The 27,784-nt window shown below is 44.6% G+C and overlaps 1 protein-coding gene and 1 pseudogene across 2 annotated transcripts in view; both read right to left on the reverse strand.

Annotated features, from left to right (window-relative positions):
- LOC126237480 (uncharacterized) overlaps positions 1-27,784 on the reverse strand; it is a 361,405-nt gene that overhangs the window by 198,784 nt on the left and 134,837 nt on the right. For both annotated transcript variants that reach the window (XM_049947623.1, XM_049947624.1), the window contains exon 2: positions 23,730-23,871. In XM_049947623.1, the coding sequence (XP_049803580.1) occupies positions 23,730-23,846 (117 nt within the window). In that variant the 5' untranslated portion in view covers positions 23,847-23,871. The remainder of the gene's footprint in view (positions 1-23,729; positions 23,872-27,784) is intronic.
- On the reverse strand, positions 26,081-26,804 carry LOC126237481 (proliferating cell nuclear antigen-like; annotated as a pseudogene).

Raw genomic sequence — 27,784 nt, forward strand, 5'->3', positions numbered from 1 at the left:
CACGCGGTTCCAGACTGTAGCGCCTTTAACCGCTTGGCCACACTGGCCGGCGGAAGTATGTTTTTTAACACGAACCTACGTTTTTTTAAAAGGAACCACGTTAGTTTTGTTAGCACATCTGAACATATAAACAAATACGTAATCAGTGCCGTTTGTTGCACTGTAAAATGTTAATTACATCCGGAGATACTGTAACCTAAAGTTGACGGTTGAAACCTCCGACGTTCAGTTGCGTGTTGTAACAAACACGGGCCACGGTCGGCGAGCAGCATCTGCAGGGACATGTTTACGTTTCTACAGAATGATCTGCCAACGTTGCTCGAAAATGTCCCACTGGAAACGCGTCGACGTATGTGGTATCAGCATGATGGTGCACCAGCACATTCCGCAATTAACACTAAGCTGACCCTTGACAGGATGTTCGACGGGCGTTTCATAGGACGTGGAGGACGCATAAATTGGCCAGCCCGTTCTCCTGATCTTACACCTCTGGACTTCTTTCTGTGGGGTACGATAAAGGAGAATGTGTACCGTGATGTGCCTACAACCCCAGAGGATACGAAACAACGTATTGTGGCAGCCTGCGGCGACATTACACCAGATGTACTGCGGCGTGTACGACATTCATTACGCCAGAGACTGCAATTGTGTGCAGTACATGATGGCCACCACATTGAACATCTATTGGCCTGACATGTCGGGACACACACTATTCCACTCCGTAATTGGAAACGGAAACCACGTGTGTACGTGTACCTCACCCCTCATGGTAATGTACATGTGCGTCAGTGAAAAAGACCAATAAAAAGGTGTTAACATGTGGACGTAATGTGCTGTTCCAGTCTCTTCTGTACCTAAGGTCCATCACCGTTCCCTTTGGATCCCTATGTAATTCGGTGCTCTCCGATACACACGATCGAACAGCGGAGGAGTGGTACTCAAGCGTCAACTTTAGATTACAATATCTCCGGATGTAATTAACATTTTACAATGCAACAAACGGCACTGATTACGTATTTGTTTGTATATTCAGATGTGCTAACAAAACTAACGGGGTTCCTTTTCAAAAAACGTAAGTTTGTGTTAAAAAACATACTTCCGTGCATTTTTTATGGTTTGTATTAACCAATTACACTAGCCCCTCTCCTCACGTTCGGTCTGTGGAATCGATTCGTCAGTATTTGATGTGGTTTACGAAATATATCCAGCGGTAATGTTAGGTGACTCACCCTGCTTATGCAGACTGTGGCGACTGATGGAACTTTCTCCCAATGCCTGGATTCGATCGACTGATGGAACTTTCTCCCAATGCCTGGATTCGAACCCGGGTCCCCTGCTCAGTAGGCAGATGCGCTAACCGCTATGCCGCCCTGGTACAGTGGCTTTGCACAACTGCACGGACCACCCCATCAGACCTCCTTGCTCAATCCAAATTCTCTTCACGCCTCAGACCACTTGCAGAGGCTCTCTACCTATATTGGAATATCACCTCAGCTTCGAACGAAACGGGGGATCCTGCCTGAAATTCATGCTTACGTGCTTTAATCAAATGACACTATATGCCTCCAGAGACCTTCTCAGGTCTCAAACATCTGTGATCTATATGTGGGAATTTAGATAGAAGGTGAAGGAGTGCTATGATAGTCCGTGCATTTTTGCAAAGCCACTGCGCCAGGGTGGCGTTGGTACAAATTTTCATTCGCTCCTTCAGTTTGCATATATATATGTAATAGATGTTTAGGACTTGAAAAGGTCTCAAGAGCCGTATAGTTTCATTTGATTAAAGCACCTAATTATATATGTAAATAATGGCCTGGTGCAAGTGTTTCAATTGGACGCCACATCGGCAGCTCGCGTGTCCCTAACCTACCTCAGTTATCCAATAGTGGAAAGGGAATCTACAGTTAATCGGAACCAAGCGTTGTATCTGGCTAATCCTCACCTTGTTGAGATGTGAAGGCAAGGTTAAAACAAAGACTGAAAAATCCGTGGACTGACTGAGATTGTTGCCTGCGACCTCTCTGCTTCCAGACGCGCGCTTACCGCTAAATCACCGGGCCCGACATGCCTATAGACAATTCATTTATGAGCTTTGATGAGTTAGTCGCGAGTATCAAAATATCTGATGTATGTGGCCGTCTCTTTTGACTGCGTTGACTTAGAAGCTTTAATTATATACATCGCCAAGGCACTGTACATGTTGGTATTTGATAAATTTCAGCTTGATACCTCTACCCATTTCTGAGAAAAAGAGGTCTTAATCGTCGCACAGACAGACAGACAGACAATAAAGTGGTCCCATAAGCGTTCCGTTGGTCCTATAAGCGTTCCGTTTCTACCAACTGAGATATTGAATCCTAAAAAACATGTAACATATTCGGACAGGATATAGTACTGGTGAAAACTAGAAGAAAAGTTTTCTTAATGATATTTCCAGGAACCAATACCTGTCGACATATGAGTCAATCTGCCCTCTTGTTCCCATCTGAAATAGGCACTACAGTTCTGTATGTGGTCACCATGCATCTTGACACCTCCTTTATCCACTCTTCGAAGTGAATCAAGCACTCTTTCAAATACAGCTGCCACCATTCCTATTGCGCCCTGTGTGTTGGTGACATGCTACTGTACGTCTGCACATTATCAGTGGGTTGGGCATTCAAAAATGTCTTTAAACGTCACATAGCCACATATCTAACGGATTCAGGCTTGGAAAACGGGGAAGCTGTGCGACCTAACCACCTCGACTAATCTCTCGCCCACGAAACAATGCAGTGGGACGCTGTCGCGCGATTCGTAGACATTGAGGTAGTGCCCCATAGTGCATAAACCACAGTCGCTGTCGTTCCCTAATAGCGCTGGTAATTCATTGCATAGCTTTCTCCAACAATAAGACGGCCTGAACCAGCAGATACTACACATCACTCGTCACAAATGAAATAGCCCACAGCTCAACAGATACTCCAGGGAAAAGCTGCACGGTCATCAACAGTATCTGTTCTTTCGAGAACACTTACTGTCTTCGCCGGCCGGAGTGGCCGTGCGGTTCTAGGCGCTACAGTCTGGAACCGAGCTACCACTACGGTGGCAGGTTCGAATCCTGCCTCGGGCATGGATGTGTGTGATGTCCTTAGGTTAGTTAGATTTAATTAGTTCTAAGTTCTAGGCGACTGATGACCTCAGAAGTTAAGTCGCATAGTGCTCAGAGCCAGTTACTGTCTTCATATCAATAGATTTCCGGTTATAAGAAGAGTTACACATTTTATTCTTGGTAAAATTCTTTGGATGAAATTCGGAATTCGTTGTGGGACTTCGTGGAATTTTCCCGCTCCAGCCCCTTTAGTTTCATGAAGTTCCGACAGGTGGCCGCGCTATATATATCCTTTAAAATGGCGTCTGTAACGGAGTTGCGTTCCAAACAGAGAGGTGTCACTGAGTTGCTTTATCCACAAAAACCAGAGCACCACAGATATTCATAGGCGCTTTCACAATGTCTACAGAGACCTGGAAGTGAACAAAAGGACGGTGAGTCGTTGGGCGAGGCGTCTCTCATCGTCGCAACAAGGTTGCTCTCCCGCGCATTGGTCGGCCACACACAGTTGTGACTCCTGCAATTCTGGAACGTGCGGTCACTCTAATTAGAGGGAATTGACGGATCATAATCAAGCACCACGTTGGTCTTCCGGGATTTTGAAGGGGTTAATCTGTCTGATGCCTTTCCTCATCGTGCAACGATCAACTCTGAAGTGCATTGAGCTACCCTCAGGAAGTTGAACAAACGACTTCAGCGTCTTCGTCGCTACAAAAACGTAAACGAACTTCTGCTTCCACATGACAAAGCAAGGCCTCATACAATTCTGCGCGTTCGACAGTAGTTCACAAAACTTCACTGGGCTTTTATTACTCATCCACCCTACAGCACCTTCCGACTTCCGCCTGTTTGTCTCAATGAAAGATTGAATCCTCGGGAATCGGTACGTATATGATGATGAGGTAATTGATGCAGGAAGACGTTGGCTCCGAATTCGACCAATAGAGTGGTATTGTGCGGTCACACAGGCCCTTCCCAGTAAGGTGGTGTAAGGCCGTCGCACTGAACGGAGATCATGTTGAGAAATAGGGTTTTGCGGTCAAAAGAGTGGGAAGTAATATCGTGTATTGGAATCCTGAATAACCTGCTTTCAGAAGAATACTGTGTTGCATTACTTAGTGAACGCACGTCGTGTCTATTTTATTAGGCTAATATTTGTCGAGTCAAGAAATGCACCGTACCGCCGCTGGGATCGATACGACGCTCTCGTATGTCAGGGAGAAAATCATGAAGTTGCGATCTTGCCATGTATCCATACGCCAGCTTTTGAGATGGCGTTTTGTGTAGCGGATAGCAGGGCTAGTGGAATTCCGGTAGCCAGTTGTCAGCCGATGCCACCAACAGTCGGCGACTGTGTATCGGTAACCGAATGTGTGTGTGCGACTTGACGGGTTGTGGCGCAGAGCGAGCGGTCAGTGCGCAGCCGGTTTACGTAAGCGCCGCGGCTCCGGTTTCGGGCGCGCACCGCTTGGCGACAACCTCGCCGGTAACTCGACACACGATTGGCAACTCGAGACGGCGTAACGTCCCGCGCTGCGCCGTGCCGTGTCCACCGAGACTTCGACCACCCCGCGCCCGCAGCTGTACGTGCGACATGGCGGAAGCAGTATGAGGTCTGCTGACCATTTAAACTGTAGCGTAACGGAATTTTATTCAGACATACAGATAAACAAATGATTACGATGTCCAAATAATCTACAGGAGTCTATCCGGTTGATATCGTCGACAACCGCCGATATTTCAACAGGAGCACACCCTGCCATTTCCAATGCATAATTGCAGTCAGGTTGGTATCCCACCACTGACTGGAGTGTCTCCAGACACGTCTTCGCTGGTCATCTGGGCTCAGTTCGTAGCGAGACTCGTCACTGAAGACAATTCCACTCCAGTCAATAAGATTCTACGCCGAAGACCTGTCTGGAGACGCATGGGACAGTTGTGGGATACCAAACTGACTGTCGCCCGCGATACGGCCCGATAACCAAGAGTGATGGTCTGAAGGACGGTTTCTTTTCATAACAGGTCCGCTTTGGTTGTCATTAACGGCGTCCTTACAGCACAGCGGTACGTCGACGACGCTTCTTACCCGACAGGGCAAGCCATCCTGGGCTTCCATTTCAGCAAGATAATGCCCGGTGAGAGTTTCTACTGCTCATCTTCGTGTTTGCCAAACCCTACTTTGGCCAGGAAGATCACCAGATCTCTCCCCAATTGACAAAATTGGAGTAGTATGGGCAGGGCCCTGCAGCCAGCTTGGGATTTTGGCGATCTAACGCGGTAATTCGACAGAATTTGGAATGTTATGCCTGAGGAGGACATCCAATATCTCTATCAATCAATGCCAAGCCGAATAATTGCTTTAATAACCGCCAAAGGTGGAACAACTCGCTATTAAGTTGCTCAGTTTCTAATGTTCTTTCTCTTGAATAATTCATCCAGTTTTTCTGAAATTGTTATCATTTATTTCCCTGTATATTTTAATAACAACTATCGATTTTCGTTCCATTCGAATAATTCCTTCGTGTTACGTCGTTTGTTTTGACTTAGAGTGTATGTTGAAGAAATCACGTTTATACTGCTTCATGTCCGAAATATAGTGGCTTAGCCAGTACGTAGTGAAAACGTGAAGATGCACAGATTCTGTGATGTTTGTCAAGCAGGGGACACAACCTACTAGACGAGGACGGGTCTGGGGAAGGGGAGACGGGGGATACTGTCGTGACTGGAAAGGATAGCTCGTTCGGTAGGCGTAATGCCTGTGAACGGCAAGTATTAGGTTTCGAGTCCAGGTCAGGCACACAGCTTTAAAGCGCTATGAAGTTAAAAACTGACCAGAAGTTATGAAAGGAAGTGACTATGTCGAGACGACATGTAGTGGTAATCTAGTATCACGAAAAATTGAATATTTGCTGGAAAACGATGCTGTTTCGTCCGAGACGAGCTACTAGGTGTCCAGCTAAAGAAACGAAGCACCAATATGAAATTTGTCCATCACACTGTATTATCATCCACTGCATGTGCCATTCATATATGTGGAACTGTATATCTCCAGTGCCGTATTTAATGTTAGCATTTCATCACTACCGCCGAAAAGAATCCACCCTTCTTATCACGTTGTCAAAAACATGTATCCCATAAATAGAATTTGACGCTTAAAACAGAACGAAATGGGACTTACGGCGACAATGACATGGTTCAAGTGGCTCTGAGCACTATGGGACTTAACATCTGAGATCATCAGTCCCCTTAGAACTACTTAAACCTAACTAACCTAAGGACATCACACACATCCATGCCCTAGGCAGGATTCGAACCTGCGACAGTAGCGGTCGCGCGTGAAGCGCCTAGAACCGCTGGGCCACAACGGCCGGCACGATGACGACCATCATTTCATGTGTCACGGGGCCTGATGCGAGCCATTTCTTCCGATTGTCACCAGTTGATTGGCTTGCGTGGCAGGTACCGAGTCTAATTGTTTCGCGTATATGACTGTAATGATCGTATATGCAGTTTAGTGTTATGTCCCCATCCGATGACCAGATCACCACCAAAAGTGCCAGCGCATTCTCTCCAAGATATACCACGGAGGGGACTGCAGTTTAACCAGGGACTTCGACGTAGCGTCTGGTTGTTATGAATCGTACACCTGCACCTCTCCTCCCACACTGAATACTACACAGGCAGGATTCAAATCGAGTACCACCGCACTAGCACGAGTTAGCGACTCCAGTTACGAATAACTGAAATAAAGTAGGTGTGCTTGTCGCAGAACGTTGTTGTTGTTTACACATAATACGAAGAACAAGGAGAGCTTGGGAATGGAATATTTGCCAATACGCAGCACCGGAAATATTGGTCCAAAGAAACAAAACTTTGTCTTGTGGATACGAGTACTGAAGCAGCTGCGCGCTTTGTGCGGAAGGAACCATCCAGCTGAAAAAGGACATGATTTCCTGACTACACCGTCCACCCCCTCAACTCGTACTCGTCCTCCCGCAGCCTACCCCGACGCCCTCCCAGCGGCTCGGGCTCAGTGCGCTCGGCCGCTGAATAGAGGGTTAATTACAGAACGTGTCCCAGGGGTCGAGCCCCCATAAATCTGGCCTTCTCCACGCCTCCGGTGGGGCCGCTCGTGGAATATATATTAGCACCCGCTCGCCCTATTAATTTATATTTAATTAAAATTTACTCTCGGTCGAGAGCCGGAAACGACCAAAAAGTCGACTTCGACGGCAGGCGGCGTCTTGTGTGGGGGAGCAGTGCGCCCTGTGTTGCGTGTCCCGCCTTTGAGCTGCCGCGGGAGCCCCGACGCCGCCTGCCTCCGTGGTACACGCCGCACAGCCGGCGACAGAGACGTTCTAATCTGCCGCGCCAGTCCACAGGGGTAATCCTCTCAAAAGGGCGAGTCAACGGTCGGCACCTCGCAGTCAGAGTGTGAGGCATTCAGGCACAGCTACTCCCAATTCCTTATTTGAATAACTACTTTTTACCTCATTGTCAACATGAAAAGTTCACGCCAATTGCTCAACTGCTGGTTAGTTCTTATCAATCAACTGCGCTTTTCCGTTCTTTCTCTAACACTCATACTTTTTTGCTAGCCGGTGTGCCGAGCTGTTCTAAGCGCTTCAGTCTGGAGCCGCGCGACCGATAAGGCCGCAGGTTCGAATCCAGCCTCGGGCATGGATGTGTGTGATGTCCGTAGGTTAGTTAGGTTTAAGTAGTTCTAAGTTCTAGTCCCATGGTGCTCAGACCCATTTGAAACATCATACTTTTTTCGTAGTTCCTTGACGTTAGCTTCTGACCAAACGAGACGCGATAGACTTTTACCGGCGTCCAATACAAAAGAAATCAATATTTTGTTCGTGACAGATCCCACAGTTCCCAGATTATGTGTACATAACAAAAAAAGCCGTCTGAACTGCATTATGTCGACGTAGTGTAGTCGAACTCGAAATATTATTCTGTCACTGGCAAATGCAATTAAGGTTTTCGTAACACTGGACTAGACTACATTGAAGAGCAAAAGAAACTGGTACATCTGCCTAATATCGCGCACGGCTCCCGCGAGCACGCAGAAGTGCCGCAACACGACGTGGCGTGGACTCGACTAATGTCTGAAGTAGTGCTGGAGGGAACTGACACCATGAATCCAACAGGTCTGGCCACAAATCAGTAGGAGTACGAAGGGATGGAGGTCTCTTCTGAACAACACGTTGCAAGGCATCCCAAATATGCTTAATAACTTTCATCTCTGTGGAGTGTTTAAATTAAGAATAATGTTCCAGTTTTGTTAGCTCTTCAGTGTAGGATCGCTTTGGTGGCTCTCTCTCTCTCTCTCTCTCTCTCTCTCTCTCTCTCTCTCTCTCTCTCTCTGTGTGTGTGTGTGTGTGTGTGTGTGTGTGTGTGTGTGTGTGTGTGTGTGTTTCTCATGAACAGGTGGATTTGCGCATACTATGTTATATATGTCGTGTAACTAGGGCCTCCCGTTGGGTAAACGTTTCGCCGGGAGCAAGTCTTTCGACTTGACGCCACTTCTGCGACTTGCGCGTCGGTGGGGATGAAACAATGATGATGAGGACAACACAACACCCAGTCCCTGAGCGGAGAAAATCTCCGACCCAGCCGGGAATCGAACCCGGACCCTTAGGACTGACATTCTTCGCGCTGACCACTCAGCTACCGGTGGCGGACTGTCACATACTAACGTCTGTGGTCTCTTGGCGATATAATAAACGTTGTTTTCCAAGTCAGTGCTATCAAAAGATTGGGCCATTTATGTTACACATTTCGTTACTCGCAAACTGATTCATAAAATCTATCGGGTACTTCCCCTTACGTAGAAGCATGAAATTTGGCAAGATGAAAGGTTTCACAGTACAAGTAAAGCAAAAGCACCAGAAAATTGTTAATTTGGTATTGAAATTTGTTATCAGAGTCCAAACTTGAAATTAAAGCATTCTCGAAAGCCTTGGAATTCCTGGGACCGATATCTTGCCAGTATCAATGTCGATAAGAGGTAAAAATCGTCGAGATCCTAGGTTCCCGGAATGGATGAACTGTCTATGTACATAATTAAGTCGAGTCATACTCGCACCTGGCCAATTTTTTTAAAAAAAGTAATTGGAACCCCACACAGCAAAATCCTAGAAAATTCCTAAAACACATGGCCTTCATACGCAAAAGGAGAAAAGAAAGTCCTTACTTTGAATTTCAATAAAGGCGACTGGTGGTCATGCTACTTCCAGCAACTTTGTTATGCTGTGTCGATAGCAAAAAAATTCCTCTCGTACCCGTGCGCTCAGCAGACGGGTTACTTATTCCACGACGTGGAAACGTGAGCGGACATGCGGGCTGTATTATCGTGCTGCGTGTACACGCTGTAAGTGGACAAGTGGCCGGAGACCTTGCGCGGCAGAGGGTCGCGTCCGATGTATGTATTATTCAGAGCACGCGTCGGACCGCGCTGACGTCTGACGGCTGACGCGAAAAAGTCGTCTGGCGGGACGGAGGCAGCGACGCGCGGCCGCACAATGGCGGCTCGTTTATTAGCGGTGGGCAAAACCGAACGGATGCAATGCCGTCTGGCTGCAGGAATCCTGCCCTGGGCGGCGGGTCCCGCGTTGAAAGCGAAAGGGCCGGCCGCCGCCGCCAGACACAAGAAGCGGCGCTGAGGACGTGACCTACGTCTGCGATGAAACGCGCGGGGATGCGGCGGCGGTGCGGCGCTGCCCGCTTTTAATTAACCGGTGTGATTTCGGTTATTAAAAGGGCCGGCCCGGCTCAATGCATTTTTAAGAGACGCGCCGGGAGCCACTCTCCTTTAGCTCGGTCATCGCCGAGGTCAAGGTGCCGCGGCTTGTCGTGGTACTGAGAAAGAGGTCAGCGTCTACGGTTATGATCTAAACGCGGCTGCTTCGTAACAAAGTGCAAATACTATATAGGAGACGGAGTGGGCTCCAGTGAACGTTTTCAAGCACGGCACGTGGGGGCTGAAAGTAAATTATGTATGCTAGTGCCTCAGACTCTACACTGGCTGGGACAATTCCTGTATGTTTGTCGTCACCTATCGTTCTCAAGTATCTGTGTCAGTCACATGTCAAATTACGGTGTACGAGTGACCGACCGATCCGTCGCTGGTTCACTTTGTGTGAACCACACAGTATTTCTTACACATCGCAATGTGGTCTCTGCTGCTTACAGGCGATGTCGAGCAGTTGACTCGAACAAACATTGTGGGCCTAGCACAACGTGATCCGGTGGCAGAGCAGAGAGCTACACTTTGATCAAATCCTCAGGGAGAGCCTGTAGAGTTACTCCTCAAACTGTTTGGAATTATTGCATTTCAGATGCTAAGTGGGTAACGAGAAGAAGTGGTTCCAGCGTAACAGGGTTACCCCTCGCCAGCCATGGCCCTGACAAAGTCATATAGGCAAGTACTGTCGACGATCCAAGCACGATGTGTAGGCGCTGACGTAATTAGGATAACTGGGGCATGGGTCACACTATTTCTTTGCTCACCATAGCAATGGGAAAAACTGATATTTTAGTTCTGAATAGTTGACCTTTCTCGATATTTCTTATTTTTACTAACCGGGTAAAAATCCAATACGCCCGTTTACCAGAGCAACGCCACTAAAATTTTTGGTTAGTAAGTGAATCTTCTCTCAAAAACGAGTAAAATTTATTCGTAACATCTCTGTTGCTTTGAAATATTGGATTACTATAAAAAAGGGGAAAAGCTATTTTAATAACGCTGACAGCTAGAAACGAACTACACTACTGGCCATTAAAATTGCTACACCAAGTAGAAATGCAGATGATAAACGGGTATTCATTGGACAAATATATTCTACTAGAACTGACATGTGATTACATTTTCACGGAATTTGGGTCCATAGATCCTGAGAAATCAGTATACCCAGAACAACCACCTCTGGCCGTAATAACGGCCTTGATACGTCTGGGCATTGAGTCAAACAGAGCTTGGATGGCGTGTACAGGTACAGCTGCCCAAGCAGCTTCAACACGACACCACAGTTCATGAAGAGTAGTGACTGGCGTATTGTGACGAGTCAGTTCCTCGGCCACCATTGACCAGACGTTTTCAGTTGGTGAGAGCTCTGGAGAATGTGCTCGCCAGGGCAGCAGTCGAACATTTTCTGTATCCAGAAAGGCTCGTACAGGACCTGCAACATGCGGTCGTGCATTATCCTGCTGAAATGTAGGGTTTCGCAGGGATCGAATGAAGGGTAGAGTCACGGGTCGTAACACATCTGAAATGTAGCGTCCACTGTTCAAAGTGTCGTCAATGCGAACAAGAGGTGAGCGAGACGTGTAACCAACGGCACCCCATACCATCACGCCGGGTGATACGCCCGCAGTATGGCATGACGAATACACGCTTCCAATGTTCGTTCACCGCGATATCGCCAAACACGGATGCGACCATCATGATGCTGTAAACAGAACCTGGATTCATCCCAAAAAATGACGTTTTGCCATTCGTGCACCCAGGTTCGTCGTTTAGTACACCATCAGAGGCGCTCCTGTCTGTGATGCAGCGTCAAGGGTAACCGCAGCCATGGTCTCCGAGCTGCTGCAAACGTCGTCGAACTGGCCGTGCGGATGGTTGTTATGTTGCAAACATCCCCATCTGTTGACTCAGGGATCGAGACGTGGCTGCACGATCCGTCACAGCCATGCGTATAAGATGCCTGTCATCTCGAGTGCTAGTGGTACGAGGCCGTTGGGATCCAGCACGGCGTTCCGTATTACGCTCCTGAACCCACCGATTCCATATTCTGCTAAAAGTCATTGGATCTCGACCAACGCGAGCAGCAATGTCGCGATACAATAAACCGCAATCGCGATAGGCTACAATCCGACCTTTATCAAAGTCGGAAACGTGATGCTTCGCATTTCTCCTCCTTACACGAGGCATCACAACAACGTTTCACCAGGCAACGCCGGTCAACTGCTGTTTGTGTATGAGAAATCGATTGGAAACTTTCCTCATGTCAGCACGTTGTAGGTGTCGCCACCGGCGCTAACCTTGTGTGAATGCTCTGAAAAGCTTATCATTTGCATGTCACAGCATCTTCTTCCTGTCGGTTAAATTTCGCGTCTGTAGCAGGTCATCTTCGTGGTGTAGCAATTTTAATGGCCAGTAGTGTACAGACACATATCATAAGAATCGGTATGGCATTGCTGAGGCAATAATGTAGCTTTCGCTGTGTGGCATTGTCTATTAGATGATACAAGTGCAGCGTGCGGCGACTTGCCCACACCTGCTCTGTCATTGCTGAAGTCAATAATTCATCCACGTTTTATAATCAAAATAGAAATCTGCCTACTACCTGTGTCTACAAATTATGCCTTACCTGCTTACAGCCCTTGGAAACGGACAGATTAACACGAAAGTTAGAGTATTTCAACCCCAGTTTTCATCCTTAAGCGCCGACTACGCGTAATGTCCAGATAGTGGTGTGCCCCTCGATTACAACATGATTTTTAGCAGAGTTTCAAAAAAATTAGAATCAATAGTAGTACACTGGTGATTTATTGTAGAATTCAACTGGTCAGTACTATTCGGGAAAAGCGGCGTACGGTGGACACATGGAGTATCCACGTATTCTATGTGATATTTTGATTCGATGTGAACTGTACTCCATGTCGAATATCACTGCTGGAACTGGTTCCATTTGTAATGATGCGTTACTGTGTCACGAATATTGCAAAAGGTTAGAAATACCGATTCGATTCCCATACGCAGTTTCTGTCCAAATAGAGTCGAGTAAATACATTTCGAGTTCTGAATTATTAACTTCAGATCGTTTCTTTGTTCCCGTCAATTTGTTCTCGCCGTGGGTTACCTCACCACCGAATATTTGTTTGTTTTATGACTATGACGGAGAAGGAAGAAGCATAAAAGCTATTCCTGCTGAATGGCTGCAAGTGGCTTCGCTCTAGAAATACACTGTAACACGTAGAACAGCTGTTCATCTTATGCCGCTTCTTGTGCAGCAACGACCCAACAAAACACGTACGTCAGATGGTATCTTTGCGGTTGCACACTTGCTGATTCCCCGCGTTCGTTGTCTCGAAGCTGGCGTTCCGAACCGGTGCTCGCGCCGCCAGCAACAGGTTTCTGCCTTGCCGATGCTTGCTGCCGACTTACCAACCACTGGGTTAGCCGCGCACTCTGCCACTGGGCTACTGGGCTGCCGCGAGAGGAGTCCGCTTCTATGTTTCTCTCCCTAAGGGCACACTTGCACCGTTAAGTAACTGCACGCAACAGGTGAGTGTGTAATGTACGGCGTTCTTACGAATGACTTGGTCGACGAAATATGTTGGCGGTCACCGCCATTATCATCATCATCATCATCATCATCATCATCATTATCATTATCATCATCTTCTACTTTGCGTCATGGATTAAACTTGGAATTCTTCCCGCATTCAAGAATTATCTTCTCATCTCTTTGTTTGTGCTCCTCTGTCTCTTCATCCATTTGGAGTATGACTGAATACTGATTTCGGAAGCTTTGCACTGTCCTTCCTTTATGCTAATTGTTGCGATACATATTTCGAATTTTTTTCTTTTTAAAATTGTTTCCATTCTTATTACTTGACGCATAGTTTCTTTTCAGATTACCTGCTCTAGATAGAGTCTTTTTCTTGTTAATAACTGTGTTCCTTCTCCCTATATGCCACGTTGTTTTTGTTAGAACATTGCACTCGCTACCTCGCAGAAATACTGGAAGAGCCGTAGGAGTAAGCACTATATTTTGTAAAATTCTGGTGACTTGACCTGTTTTCATGAATTGATAGGAATAGGGAAAAACAGTACTGGACATACACGGTGCTCCAAAATTTTTGTTACATCCTTGTGAAAATTCTAGATTTTTTAAATAGGTGCATATGTGCAGAGACTATCATTTCCATGGTACAAAGTAAATATTATTAATTAGGCGTTTTAATTTTCGAAGTAAAATCTTCTTCAGTTTGTGCTGGACAGCATTTATATAAGACTTTTTTATGTATACGCTGATAAGCTGTTACTACAATGCAACTGTTTACGGTAACTTCCGTCATCATCTGGTAGACCTTAGAGTTTAAAATGGCATATGAATGCTTTACGATAATGGAAATATGTTACACACCTTGTTAATCTTTAAAAGTCTGCAAAGTGATGACGTGAACTGTAGAAACTGGCAGCAGTGGTCTCTTAAAAATTACATACTAGTTTCTTACGCAGTTAAATACTAAATCTTGTAGCTCCCATAACAGAAAAAGGACTAAAGAACGAAAGTCCGAGGATTTTGGTGGGATGCACCTCTACCTACCCACCAGCCGTCAAAGGTTGCGTGGAGGTGATCTCCAGCGGTAACTGCAACATGTACTGACGGGGATCTTCGTGTCGAAATCACATTTCCTGACAGCGAATTCTCTGTCGCTCCACCAGTACTTCTTGGAAGGAAAGCAAGTACCCTTGAGCCGTTGGCTGGCGATGTGGACCGCCTCATCAATTCATCTGTCCATGCACAGATTACCCAAATTTGCCAAAATCCATCATGCGTGGAATGGGGGTTTTCTTCATCCCAATGTCAGTAATAAACATCGATATTAACTCGGGAGTAAAAACGTGAGCTGATTTTATTTACATTGTAGCATGGACCGTCTCCGGACACTTGTTTCCGTGTAAATTTATGTCATCTCTACAACCAGCGATAGGAATTCTGTGTACAGCTGTAATGGCACAGAATCATCAATACGTATTGTCACTGTGACGAAAGTCATCTACGCTAGTAGTAATAGCTCCGGTAGCTTATGGTACGTGTGCTGCCATGACACAGTCACCGACGTAGAAGACTTTTGTCGGAGATTTGTCATGAATTCATCGTCAAAACTGAGATTTTTTTTTTGTATTCAAGAGACGACACTCCAGCCACACCAGACATGTCGCACAAATTCTGTTGCAGAATCAGGTATGACCGAGAAGCAGTAGCGACAAACATTGGAGCGGCATTCCAAACAAGCCAAGTGCCAATGCTCCGCGTCAGCGACGAGTCGTGTATGAAGTAACGCAGCGGTTGCAGAGTGTTTGCCTCTCCTCGCGCCTAGAAAGCCTTCACGACGGCACGCGTCCTTGCCTAACGGAGTCGGATTAACGCTGCCGCTGACCCCCACCCACTCCGCTGTCCTGTGCCCTGTTGCCGAACTCTAGCCAGGTGCTGCGGCATCTCCACACTTATTGCTGAGTATGACGTAGCCCGCAGCTTACCAAACCAGAACGGTGAAGTGTCCAGCTGAGTCACACTCTGTTGTGCAGTACACCCATTCCTACAGTTATTACTCAAAACATACTGAACTTTGCCACGGTTGAGAAATTCGATAAACATTTTCTGTAAAGCTGTAGCTACTGGCTAGTTGTACAAGGCTTTCTGTCTTCCGTTATTATTATTATCATTATTATTTTTTATTGGTTTTGACTGTTAAGGACAATATGAAACAGCTTACATCTTCTTTCTTTTCCAGTAGCTTTTCAATCTTTCCCTCCTATCTCTTCTTTCTTCTGTCCATACTACATCAGGCTTTTTGTTTTCTGCTGGAAGCCCTTGAAACTTTTTACTTTTGCTCTGAACTTTTCTCTTTCTGCCATTTCTTCCTCCGTTACTTCTATTACTCTCAGGTCTGCTTTGACTTCTTTCATCCACGTCATTGATATTTTTTAGTTTCTGTTTTAGTTTTGTTAGCCTCTTTTTATCTATCCGTTTTACGTGTTCATAGTATACAACTCTGCTCTTCCTCGTTCTAACTGATATTGGTCCTATTTTTTCATAAAATTCTTTATTACTTCTTAATTTCCCTTTCCCATTCTCATATTTTGGTCGCAAGACTTTCCTGATTATTATTCTTTACTTCTTTTCTGTTTCACCTACTTGTTTAACTGTATTTAACGAATGGCATTTTGAAGCATAAAGGCTTTCTGGTTTAATGGCAATGTTGTAGTGTCGAATTTTTGCGTTTATGGAAGTGTATTTCTTGTTATGAAGAACTTTTGTTAGTTGAAAAACTACATCCGTTTTCCTTGACCTCGCAAATTTAACGTCTTTGCCCGAAGTATTTGGTTGTATTAATTCTACTATATATTTATATTGCCTAGTTCTGCGTGTCCTTCCATAATGTTTCCACGTAATTCGCTGCCTCATTCGCATCGTCATATACTGTATATTTCCCCCGAAAGAGATAGATAGGCCTGCCTTTTCAGCTGTCTCTTTTAGGAGATTTATCTGCATTGTTGAATCTTCTATAGCTTAAGCTAAGATGGCAAGGTCGTTTGCAAAATCCAAACAATCAAAACTCAGATTATCTTCCTTTCTCCAAATTGTTATTCAATAAATTCCTTCTCCATCTGGTCTTTTCCTCTAATCCTTCATTACTTTCACTAGTAGAACTGGACTGCTGTTATTGTTATTATTATTATGATCTATGGGCATAATGGTGATATGATGATATTGGATTTGGGGTGATCGGCAGAACGGTCATCAGCGCCCTTACTGAGTGACTGCATGCCAATCTCGTGCAGAGAACGGTGTCTGTCCTCCAAGCCAAGTTGCTTCTAGTGGACTACAATGTAACTGTCAATTGTAGAAATCGCTTTTATGATACACCAAACTACGACAGTCTAAATAGGTGATTGGCAGTGCTAAACTGTCTGGTCGAACAATTAACACACTGCTTATTGACCTACAGAATCTTACAACATATTTTACACTTGTTGTCAGTGAGGACCGTGAACAAGTCTCCAGCCAGACTGAGAGTTGCCGTTATGTTGCAATATAAAACATTTTATGTAGTTAAAGCATGCAATACCAAAAGTATTAGGCTAAAAGTTTCATATACTGGTGGATTTTACCGCCGAAATGTACATGGGCAGTCTCCCGTCCTTCCATCGGCGTGGTTGACATGAAGTACGTCACTACAGGATGGTCATTTTCATTGTCCACAGTTTGTTGTTTGTCACTTCAAACCATTGGTATTCCCACTGACGCCAGCCTTCTCCGTCAGACAATGAGATGATGGCTTACTGAGGAACGGCACACCGAAGTAATACACCATATCTGCACCCTTCTTTGGCTGCTTTATCATCTGCGCTGTTTGCCCGTACCCCAACATATCATGGCATCCAGCAAAAGACCACAACTTTGGTTGGTTTTGCGTCCGCTTTTAATTGTTGTGGATGGTCTCAGTAATTCTTTCTGTTGGATGCATTTTTTTACCGATTGTAGAGCAGATGAGAAACTTTTTGATGTGATGTCTTCAGGCTTCCGTATGTCTCCGCATCATGATTTGGTAACTTTTCGAGAGAATACTAACTCTGAGAACCCTATCAGGTAAAACTGCTGAATAGCCCACTGCATTCCTCTGCTTAGATCCATCGGTAGATATAACGTGATAAAAGCTTTATCCAGTTTTAGAATTGATGAAAACAAACCTTTAAAAAACAGTCTGGAGTACTAGACTTCTTGCCTTCAGTCAAGTTTAAAATGACATTGGACCTCTGAACGCCGTGGCAGGACCTGTTGCATCACTGGCTGTTTGCGTATGACAATGGCTTGGTCGCATATGCCCGATGCGAGAACAACCTCGCTGAATTTAGTTGTTCTGCCACACAAAATTCCAATAACTGAGGCAATGCTACTATTACGTTTTTTTTGTTGCTAAGTTCTTTCCGTGTTCTGATACGTTTCTTTAACGATTCTAGAGGCAGAAATAAGAGACTGCAATTATTATAGGTAGCTTACGGCCAGTGGCATCTGGATGCGGAAGATAAACAGGTCCAAAGAAGACTAAGTTCCGCATTCAGACCAGTTTGGTTTCTCTCCCGCGTAGGACATTTTCCCGCAGGAAAACCGCTGCCTGCCTTGCGAGACGAACGGACCGCCGTCTAGCTAGTGGCTCTCCAGTGCAGCCGTGTAGGGGACAGCTACTGCCGCCGCAGGTGAAAGCGGCTCCTACCCATAACACACACACACACACACACACACACACACACACACACACACAGCGCGCACGCAAAGTGGGCGTGAGCAGGTTACGCGTCAGCTGGCAAGCTGCGCCACACGTTGTCTTGTCCCTTTGTGTGTGGACACAGTTGGCTGTATCGACCACACAACACCGGAGCACCACTGTCCTCTCTCTTCGTCGAGAAACTCTGAGACACTTTTCCAACTTAAAGACAGTTTTTTCTCGGCTATACATCTCGGAAGTCTCTATATTATGCAGGCAAATGATCTAAACCAGTGGTAGTCAACCTGATCCCTGTCGCCCACTACAGGGCGACCCAGCTTTCATTGTAGGCGGTAGGCGATAGAGGTTTTAAAACCATTTTCATTATATTTTCGTAAAATTTTGACATAAAGAATTTGGTAAGTATTATTATATGCTTTAACTAGCAGTAACTCTCTTCCATGATGATGATGATGATGGTGTTGTTGTTCGGTTTCTGGGGCGCTCAACTGCGCAGTTATCAGAGCCCATACAAATTCCCAACCTTTGATTAGCCCAATCTCGCCACTTCCATGAATGATGATGAAATAATGAGGACAATACAAACATCTCGAGGCAGCTGAAAATCCCTGACCCCGCCAGGAATCGAATCCGAGATCCCGTGTACTCTCTTCCATCAAGTCTATAAAGCTAAGTTACTTTCCTACTTTATAAATCATCATTACTGTGGAATGGTGGCCGTTCAGAAGATTTTAGTGTTAACAGAAGTACAAAAGTGGGCGGTAGGTGAGAAGAGGTTGACTACTCCTGATCCAAACGAAGGAAGTCTGGTAAACATAAATTCAATAAATGCCATCTGGTTTTTAGTCTGGTGCAAGCCATTCGCTTAAACGCCTCTTGATGACATGGCTGTAGCATCGCTACTTCTTTACTCAAGGGCTTATCATTTGGCTTCCAGACGCTCGGTGAATCGCACCTCAGTTCGTATCAAGCAAGGCAATCGCAGGGAATCGAATCCAGCTCTCTGGCCCCCGACAGATTAGTAACCAAAGCATACCAATCACAAGAACATGGAGGCGATCATTACCCTGATGATGCAAAGGGACATTCCCATCTCGAAGAGACTCGCTCATCATCATTAGTATTCTTCCTGTGTATAATATTCACAAATTTGGAAAACGTAGAAAGATCTATTACATATCTAATGAACCTAGGTGGTGATGTTTTAACCGTCCACATTTACATCTACGTACTTCGTAAGCCATTCTATAGTGCAGGACGGAGGGTACATTGCACCAGTATTATCGATTTTTTGTTCTATTCCATTCCCGTACTGAGCAAGGAAATAATGACTGTCAATATGTCTCTGTGCCTTAATCACTCTTATCTTCATTCCATGATCCCTACAATATACGTTGGTAGCAACATAATGTCTTCTTCGATTACTGGATCTCTATATTTACCCGCCAGGGTTTCAAGGGAGCAACACCCTTACTGCAGGGATTCCCATTTATATTGTCCGTGTATTTCTGCTACATTTCCTAATGGGATATCCCGATCTGTCCCGATCCTGAAAGCGTGACTCTATCTACCTTCTGTGTCCGTTGCCACGTCTACTTTAAAAGCCTCCAAACACTAGACCAGCATTCTAGAACTGATCGCACTAGCATCTTGTAAGCGATTTTCTTTGCAGATGGGTTGCTTTTTGTCAGTACCAACAAATCTAAACATTCCAATAACCTTCCTAATTTTTTTTACGTGATCGTCCCACTTCATATCGCTTCTTAGTATTACCCCTAGACAGACAATGTGACTAGTTCATAACGTTCAAGACCGATGTTGTAGTGAGTTACTATCGAGGGCTTTATCACTGTACAGTAGTTGTCCTACATTTATCAGTATTTAAAGAGAGCTGCCATTCATTACATCAAGTGCAAATTATGTCCACCTTTTTGCGCAGTTCCCTAAAATTGTCTAGGGGGCAATACTTTGCTATAAACAACAGCATAGCCAGTGGTGCTGAGTTTGGCTGATACACCCATTTTGTGTAGCGGAAAATGTAGGTCCTATTATGCGTCCTTGGGACACAATGGACGTAACTTTCGCTTCTGTGCAACATCCCTAGAGGCAACCACATACTTAAGAACACAACCCGTATGGTCGTATCTTGGTTAGTTTTAGACAGACGGAATGTAACTACTTGTACACACGCAACTACTGTTTGCAAGCTGCCGCTTATAAACAAAGCAGCTCACATGATTGTGTCTTTTTTTCTGAACCCCTACGGATTCGCTTAGAGAAGTTTGATTTCTCCAGGACTATCATAACATGTGATCTGAGAATATGCTCTAGGATTATTAACGAACGTCATCGAGAACGTTAAAATTATCTGTAATCCTCATTTTCTATTTTTTAGCCACGCCGATGGCAAATTAAGAAATGTTTGTGCTGGCGCCAGCGGACTGAAATGCACTCACATGCGCTGGCAGGTAGAAATGCACTGCTTGAAGTGATTCCCGTAGTCACTGAAGGAATAAGTGATCCTTTATTCATTCCCTTAGTCAGTCACTGTGCTGGACTGCGTCACGTACCACTGACTCTGCTCTGTGTTTCCTCAGCTCCCTAATCGATGACGCCGATGCTACCTTCCTCCAGTAAGCATGGCGTTTGGCAATGCCCCTACGGCGCGCTTGCTGCAACGCCGAGTGACGTTATGGACCAAGGACAGGTGCCAGGGAGTTCCGCTTCGGGTCTTGTAATATGTCGAACCGTTCACTCCAGCGATCTTACGATATGACACTGACGTAGCGGCCACTGTGGAAACACTTCCGGTTCGCAAACATTCCTATCCAGTGGCAAGTTAACTCAGATGAGTGGCGTGGATCACTCTTTAGATGTCGTGTGCTTAACGGTATTTTGCTGTTCTGTTACAAAGACCTATACAGGTTATATACAAACTGATCTTTGTAAGTCGGAATCGTCAATTGCTTATTCCCCTCAAATGATTTGTGACTATTGCAAGAGGTATTCCGCCTTATGCAAGACACCATTTTTTTCTGTTTTGTTTCACCCAGACATGTTTCAGCACGTTTTATGCTGTCTTCAGTGGGTTCTTTTTTATTTTTTAACCGTAAAATTGTTGCTACATATTAACATTTAGCGTAACTTTTGGTACATAATATTTACAATTCTGAATGAATAATTGTTGTAAAATATTATAAATTTATTCACCATTGTAAATTTGTGTACCAAAAGTTTCGCTAAATGTTAATGTGTAACAACAATTTTACAGCCACTGAAGATAGCACAAAACGTGCTGAAACATGTCTGGGTGAAAAGAAAAAGTACAGAAAAAAGGTGTCTTGCGTAAGACGAAATTCCTCTTCTCATTTCGTTGCAAGCACGTACATAACAAGAAGAACTGCAACACCACAAAATCATTTGTTACTAGTTTCTAAAAGAAATGACAATTATCATTGTGCCCCTTCACAATTATGCAACAGAGTCTATTATGTGAGAAGAGCAGAATCTCTTAAAAAGCTATCTTCATGCTTTCTGTATGGTAAAACATACGTCAACAGATGCAATTTTTGTTGTAGCGTTAATGTAGTTTGGCACTGAATAGATCTTGGCCCCAAATTCCGGTATTCTTCTAGAGTTTGATTTCGGATACACACATTTTTTAATACTGTAGTATTATAACAATATAAGAACTCCTTTTGTCGTTCTTATATGATGCTGACGTCAACTAAGGTTGAGCAAAAGTGTCACTACAAAGCGGTGAAAACTATGTCGACTTCCCTCTCACGGTGGAAATGAAGGGAATAAGTATTCTCAACAAGAAAGACATAACACTGAACTTAAAAATTCTGTTGTTTGCAGGAGTCGTTTTATTTCGGAAGATTGATTGTGCTGGCGTTATTGCTCCACAAACTTGAATGGTACTTGCAGGTCGTCACACAGTTTCTGATTGAAGTTCCTGTCTTTTTATTCGAGTAGGGACAAAGAAATGCTATTGACACCCGATAAACTGCCCATGTTTGTTCGGCTTCTGTAGTACTTCCACGGTAGCGCGCACTGTAGAAGTGGTAATTGCACAGTCGACAGAGTTATAAACACTCGATGTACAGCTTCATGTTTTGATAGGTGTTTTTCGACCACAGCACGATTTCTTGCATGTAATGTCTCCAGGCTTCGACGCACCGTTTAGAGCACATGGACACTGTAATTGTTGAGAACTATCTCGTAAATGCAGCTGTTTATCCGACAGTTCGATGACTTTGACGAAGCAATTCGTTGGGTTCGGTACACCGAAATTCCTTGTAGCATCGACAAGTTTCCTTGGAACGTAGGCTAGTCTTGAAGTCACTTAGTACATTACACACACGACGTTTTCTTCTCTTCTCAGAGCTAGAAAAAGCACAAAACCGAACAAATACTGAAATGCTACAGACGTTACATAACCATTAAGTCTAGTTTCATGTAGTGGTCTTTGCACTGACGATGATATTTATGACAGAGTACGTACTGATTATTCTTGACAAATTGATTGCTTTCGCTGTACCTTGATTAACATCCAGAGACTACATACTGCGGAATATTTCTTCTAGAGAACTGAAATCTTATAGTGAAATGTAAGATTAAAGAAAAGAGCAGTCTCTACATTCATTTGGAACTTAATAAACACTTAACATTTTCATGATAATGGAAAAGCTATACTGCGGTCCACAGCCTCTTAACGTCATTGAGGCGATGATATTTATTGCAGTTACAACTTCTCTTAAACGTAATGTCAAAATCAGTCTCGGCACTAGGGAAAATGTTTAGCAGATTTGCTAAGCAGACTATTCAGATTATTTAAGTTGCACGTGTTGCTGGGTGTGACCTGTTCTTTATTGATAAATAAGAATTTTTGCAGTCAAGAAGGAGTGTTGAAATATTTTTGTATCCTCAATGACCTGTTTCGACTTTTCCAGAAGATCCTAATATAACAGCTGGATCTCTCTAACCTGGTCACTGAGGAACTAAAAACATTTCAAGACGCCATCTTGGATGCAAAAATTATTGTATATATCAATTATTGAAATTTCCAAAGTAACTTTCGAAATTTTCCTCCCTAGAAAAAAGAATACATAAAAAAATAAAAAAAAATAAAAGAAATTGTTCCTCAGCACTATAGCCGATATGAACATATTAGTGATGGTAATTTCTGACCTACCATCTATTCGAGTATTGAGATCAACAGTCAACTACTGGAGGGCCTAGAATTTAATATGGTATCCCAACTACGGTGCTTTCGGGTATTCCTCACGTGCTGAAGTGACAGTAAGTGACATTACAACACAGCTAAAGCATATCGGTACCAGAAATATCCAGCAGAAACACGCAGGGAACGTCACTATAAATATTGCTAACCCAAGAAAAAGGCTGATGTATCGTCTAAAGTTGACAAGTCAGCCACTAAACTCAGCAAAGACGTGGTTCTGGACCGGTTACTAGGGCAGTTAGTAGTAATTACAATAGGATGATAAAAGGACATGTAAGAATCTAATACTCGATCAACAGTCGGGGTGACAACTGTGATGTAGCGGTGGCGTGACATGAGGAGTAGCTTTTCGGCACTGACCTTGTAGAGCTTGTCCCTCTGGTACCAGACGTCCTCCTCCTCCTCCTGCACGGCGAACGTGGAGTCGAGGTTGAGGTCGTCCCTGGAGCGGGACAGGATCTTCCTGCGGGAGACCATCTCGTTGTGTGGAGCGGGGCCGCAGCTGCAACAGAGACGCGGGCGGCCGGTGAGAGCGTGTCGCTCGGTAGTCGGCGGCAGACTGGCAGCCACTGGCAGCCCGCGGCCTCGCCAGTGAAAGGCGGCGCGGCGCGAGCGGTTACCACACTGCGGCGCGGCAGCGGCTCGCCCCGCTGCAGTTCCGTCTGCTCCAGGCCGCAAGGTCCCGCACACAACTTATTACTCTCAACGAAATTTGGCATTCTTCCGGAAGGAATTTCCACTCTGCAGCGAAGTTCATCTCGATTTGATGCTTCGGGGCAAATTAAAAAATTGCGTGCCTGACGGGGTTTCAAACCTGGTACCTTTGTCTTTCATATGGTTTGCTATGGTTGGCTGGTTTGTGGGGGTTGACCAGACTACAAAGGCCATCGGTCCACGTAAAGATGCCTAGAAAACAGTGTCTCCTACCAAGTATGAAGGCATGGTGAGGGATTTCGCCTGATGTCATGCAGCCCACGTAACACAACTGTCAAGCGTTTCCTTTCTCTTGACAGCACTGTGTAGGGGAAACGGAGGTGCTCCTGGAGCGTTTTCGATTGGAGCTGTTTGATCATCCACATTACAGCCCGTAATTTATTCCCCCTGAGTTTCATCTCTGCTCACGCGAATAGCTGGCTATGAAGACAACTTTCTGGCACGGACAACGAGCTGTAGACCGGCGTAGAGAATTGACGGAAACCACAGGCGCCGGCCAGTGTGGCCGTGCGGTTCTAGGCGTTTCAGTCTGGAACCGCGTGAGCGCTACGGTCGCAGATTCGAATCCTGCCTCGGGCATGGATGTGTGTGATGTCCTTAGGTTAGTTAGGTTTAAGTAGTTAAAAGTTCTAGGGGACTGATGACCACAGATATTAAGTCCCATAGTGCTCAGAGCCATTTGAACCATTTTTTTGAAACCACAGGCGGTCGCCTCCTATGACGACAGTATTGGAAAGATGATTCAACGCTACGAAAAATGTCTAAGGCGGAGCGGCGACTATCTAGAGAAATAGCTGGAAGATGTAGCTGTTGCAAAAAAAAAAAAAAAAAAAAAAAAATTCGCTATCGATCGGACTTTACTTTCCGAATAGCCTTCCTGTAAGTGACACGTTGGTTGGTTGGTCTGTGGAATTGAAGGGACCAGACTGCTACGGCCATCGGTCCCTATGTGACAAGTAATTAACGTTATTTTCCCGTGGGTAACAGGTCGGCTGTGGAAGTGTCTACACAGGGACGCAAAACAGTCGGTCTATATGACAGACGTAGTCAGTTTAGTGGTGCAGTTACGACCATGCACTTATACTCTTTACATCCTGTATAAAAATACATTTCACTGTAAAAAAAAAGCCACCAACTTAAATTACAAAGTTTAGTACTGCACTAATAGTAGGTTACGTGATACCAGTAAATTGCTAATAGTCTCACAGATCAAGTTATCCACATGACTACTAGAAATTTCTGTTATGTGATAAATCGCACAAACCTAAAAGCAGCAAATTCAAAAAAATATCCAGGAATTACAACTGCGAACAACTTACAATAGAACATAGAAATTGTTGTGATGAAAGTGAACCAAAGACTGCGTTTTGTTGGCAGAACACTTATGAGATGCAACAGATACACTGCCTACACTACGGTTGTCCGTCTTCTTCTGGCGGATTCCTGCGCGGTATGGAATCCTTAAAAGATAGGACTGACACAGGACTTCGAAAAAGTTCAGTGAAAGGGAGCTCGTTTCATATTATCGGGAAAAGAGAGAGAGAGAGAGAGAGAGAGAGAGAGAGAGAGAGAGAGAGAGAGAGAGAGAGAGAGAGTGAGAGAGATAAGGATATGAGACGCGAATTGGGGTTTCACTCATCAAAACAAAGGCGTTTTACGCTTCACCAAATTTCACTTTCTCCTCCGAAAACGAAAATATTTTGTTGAGCCTACGGTAGAGACATAGCTAGAGCTCGTTCGGTGAACTGTCCACCAATTACTTAAGTGCGAATTGCAGAGTAATCATGTAGAAGTAGATGCTGTTGAAAAGTTCCATAAAACAACAGTTTTTGTATATTATTTAGTCGCGTTGTAACAGACCAGTGACTCACTTTTCCCTGTGCATATTACCCGTTATAGTACACAGCAGAATAAGATCACGCAAAATACATGAAAAGACTTTTCCTGAGTTGCTTTGAAACAAACACAAAGGACTTAACGTGGCCTTCGAGTATAAATTAATTATTCTCGTCATCCTGAATCTTAGGTGACGTTAAGGAATGTAGCCCGTATCGCCTATTTTATATTCCACAACTAATGGAACACCAGTAGACACTGAAAGCTGAACGACAGGTGAAATGGGTGAGGCCTTTGTAAAAGATGGTACGTGTCTGCATGGAAATGTCGAAGTGACTGGTTCTTGCATTTCAGTAGTCGTTGACCCTACCTATCTGTCAACATTACCAATCTGTGCCAATTTTGCATTAACTGAACTAGTGTCTCCTGCCACAGAAAACTTTACACTCTCTTCCTACTTTGACATTACACATGATTCGCCAAACTTGCTCACGTCTCGGCAAATGGAAGAAAATTTTGCTGACGGAAGCCTTATTACGCAAGACTTCCGATTTCTTAAATGCTCCTGAACAAGTTCATCAGTTTCATTTCATAGTCTGAAATTTTCTCCTGATATGGAGAGTGGAAGACAAAAGTATCGGGTTTTGACCGTAACTATGTCATATCTAGAGGCACATTTAAATATCTTTGTTAAACTTACCTATTCATTTCCATATACAGATTTCTATCGCATGGGTATCTGCCGAATCTGTCACACCTCATTAAGTGAAACCAAGCTGACGTGAGAGTTACGCAGCCATCAAATGTTGCTTCATTTAGAAATTCTTTGATTGCCTACAAAACTTTCTTCATAGTTGGACTCTGCACATGTCTTCCTTCGAACATTTTGATGGTAATATGTGATAGTTGATAACATGACACGAAGATCTTCCTGGCTTCATACAGAAAGACCTGCAGCACGAGTCGAATGTTCACTGAAAATTGCACCAAGTTACCTTTCCAAACACGACTCATGAACCACCATCCATGAACCGACCTCGCAGCCTGGATGATCGGAGAATTCCTGGCGGAAGTAAAGGTGTGAGGACGGTTCGTGAATGACGGTTCAAGAATTGTACTTGGATAGCTCAGTAGATGAGCACTTGCCCCAAAAAAGGCATATGTTGCAGGTTTTAGTCCTGGGGGTGGTACACAGTTTTCATCTGCCAAGAAGTTCCAAATCTGACAAGCTCAAATCGTAACATCCTATGTACCTTGAAAAACACTTTTTATTAATTTGCAGATGCCACCATGGCATTTAGTATATTTACGACAGGTGGTTTCGAATCTGATGATTCGTCATCAGAACCAGTACCTTATTACGAAATTACGCGTCATGTCGTCATTTGGCGTTGGTCACTTGATTTTAAGATACCGTTTTTACTGACAGCCCGTCCGCCCCCGGTAGCTGAGTGGTCAGCGCGACAGACTGTCAATCCAAAGGGCCCGGGTTCGATTCCCGGCTGGGTCGGAGATTTTCTCCGCTCAGGGACTGGGTGTAGTGTTGTCCTAATCATCATCATTTCATCCCCATCGACGCGCAAGTCGCCGAAGTGGCGTCAAATCGAAAGACTTGCACCAGGCGAACGGTCTACCCGACGGGAGGCCCTCGTCACACGACATTTCATTTTATTTCACTGACAGCCCATTAGAGTCGTGAACGGTTGTCATAAATGCACCAAACACTATCAAGACAACTGTAAACGAAAAAGCATTTTTTACTGTTATGGATCATTTCAACATCCCCCTGTGGGAAGAGGCCGTCATCTCTCTATGGAGCTCTTCGGACAAAAAAAAATAAAAAAAATTAATTAATTAATTAATAT

The sequence above is a fragment of the Schistocerca nitens genome, chromosome 2 (assembly GCF_023898315.1).
Source record: "Schistocerca nitens isolate TAMUIC-IGC-003100 chromosome 2, iqSchNite1.1, whole genome shotgun sequence".
In the NCBI taxonomy this organism is placed as follows: domain Eukaryota; kingdom Metazoa; phylum Arthropoda; class Insecta; order Orthoptera; family Acrididae; genus Schistocerca; species Schistocerca nitens.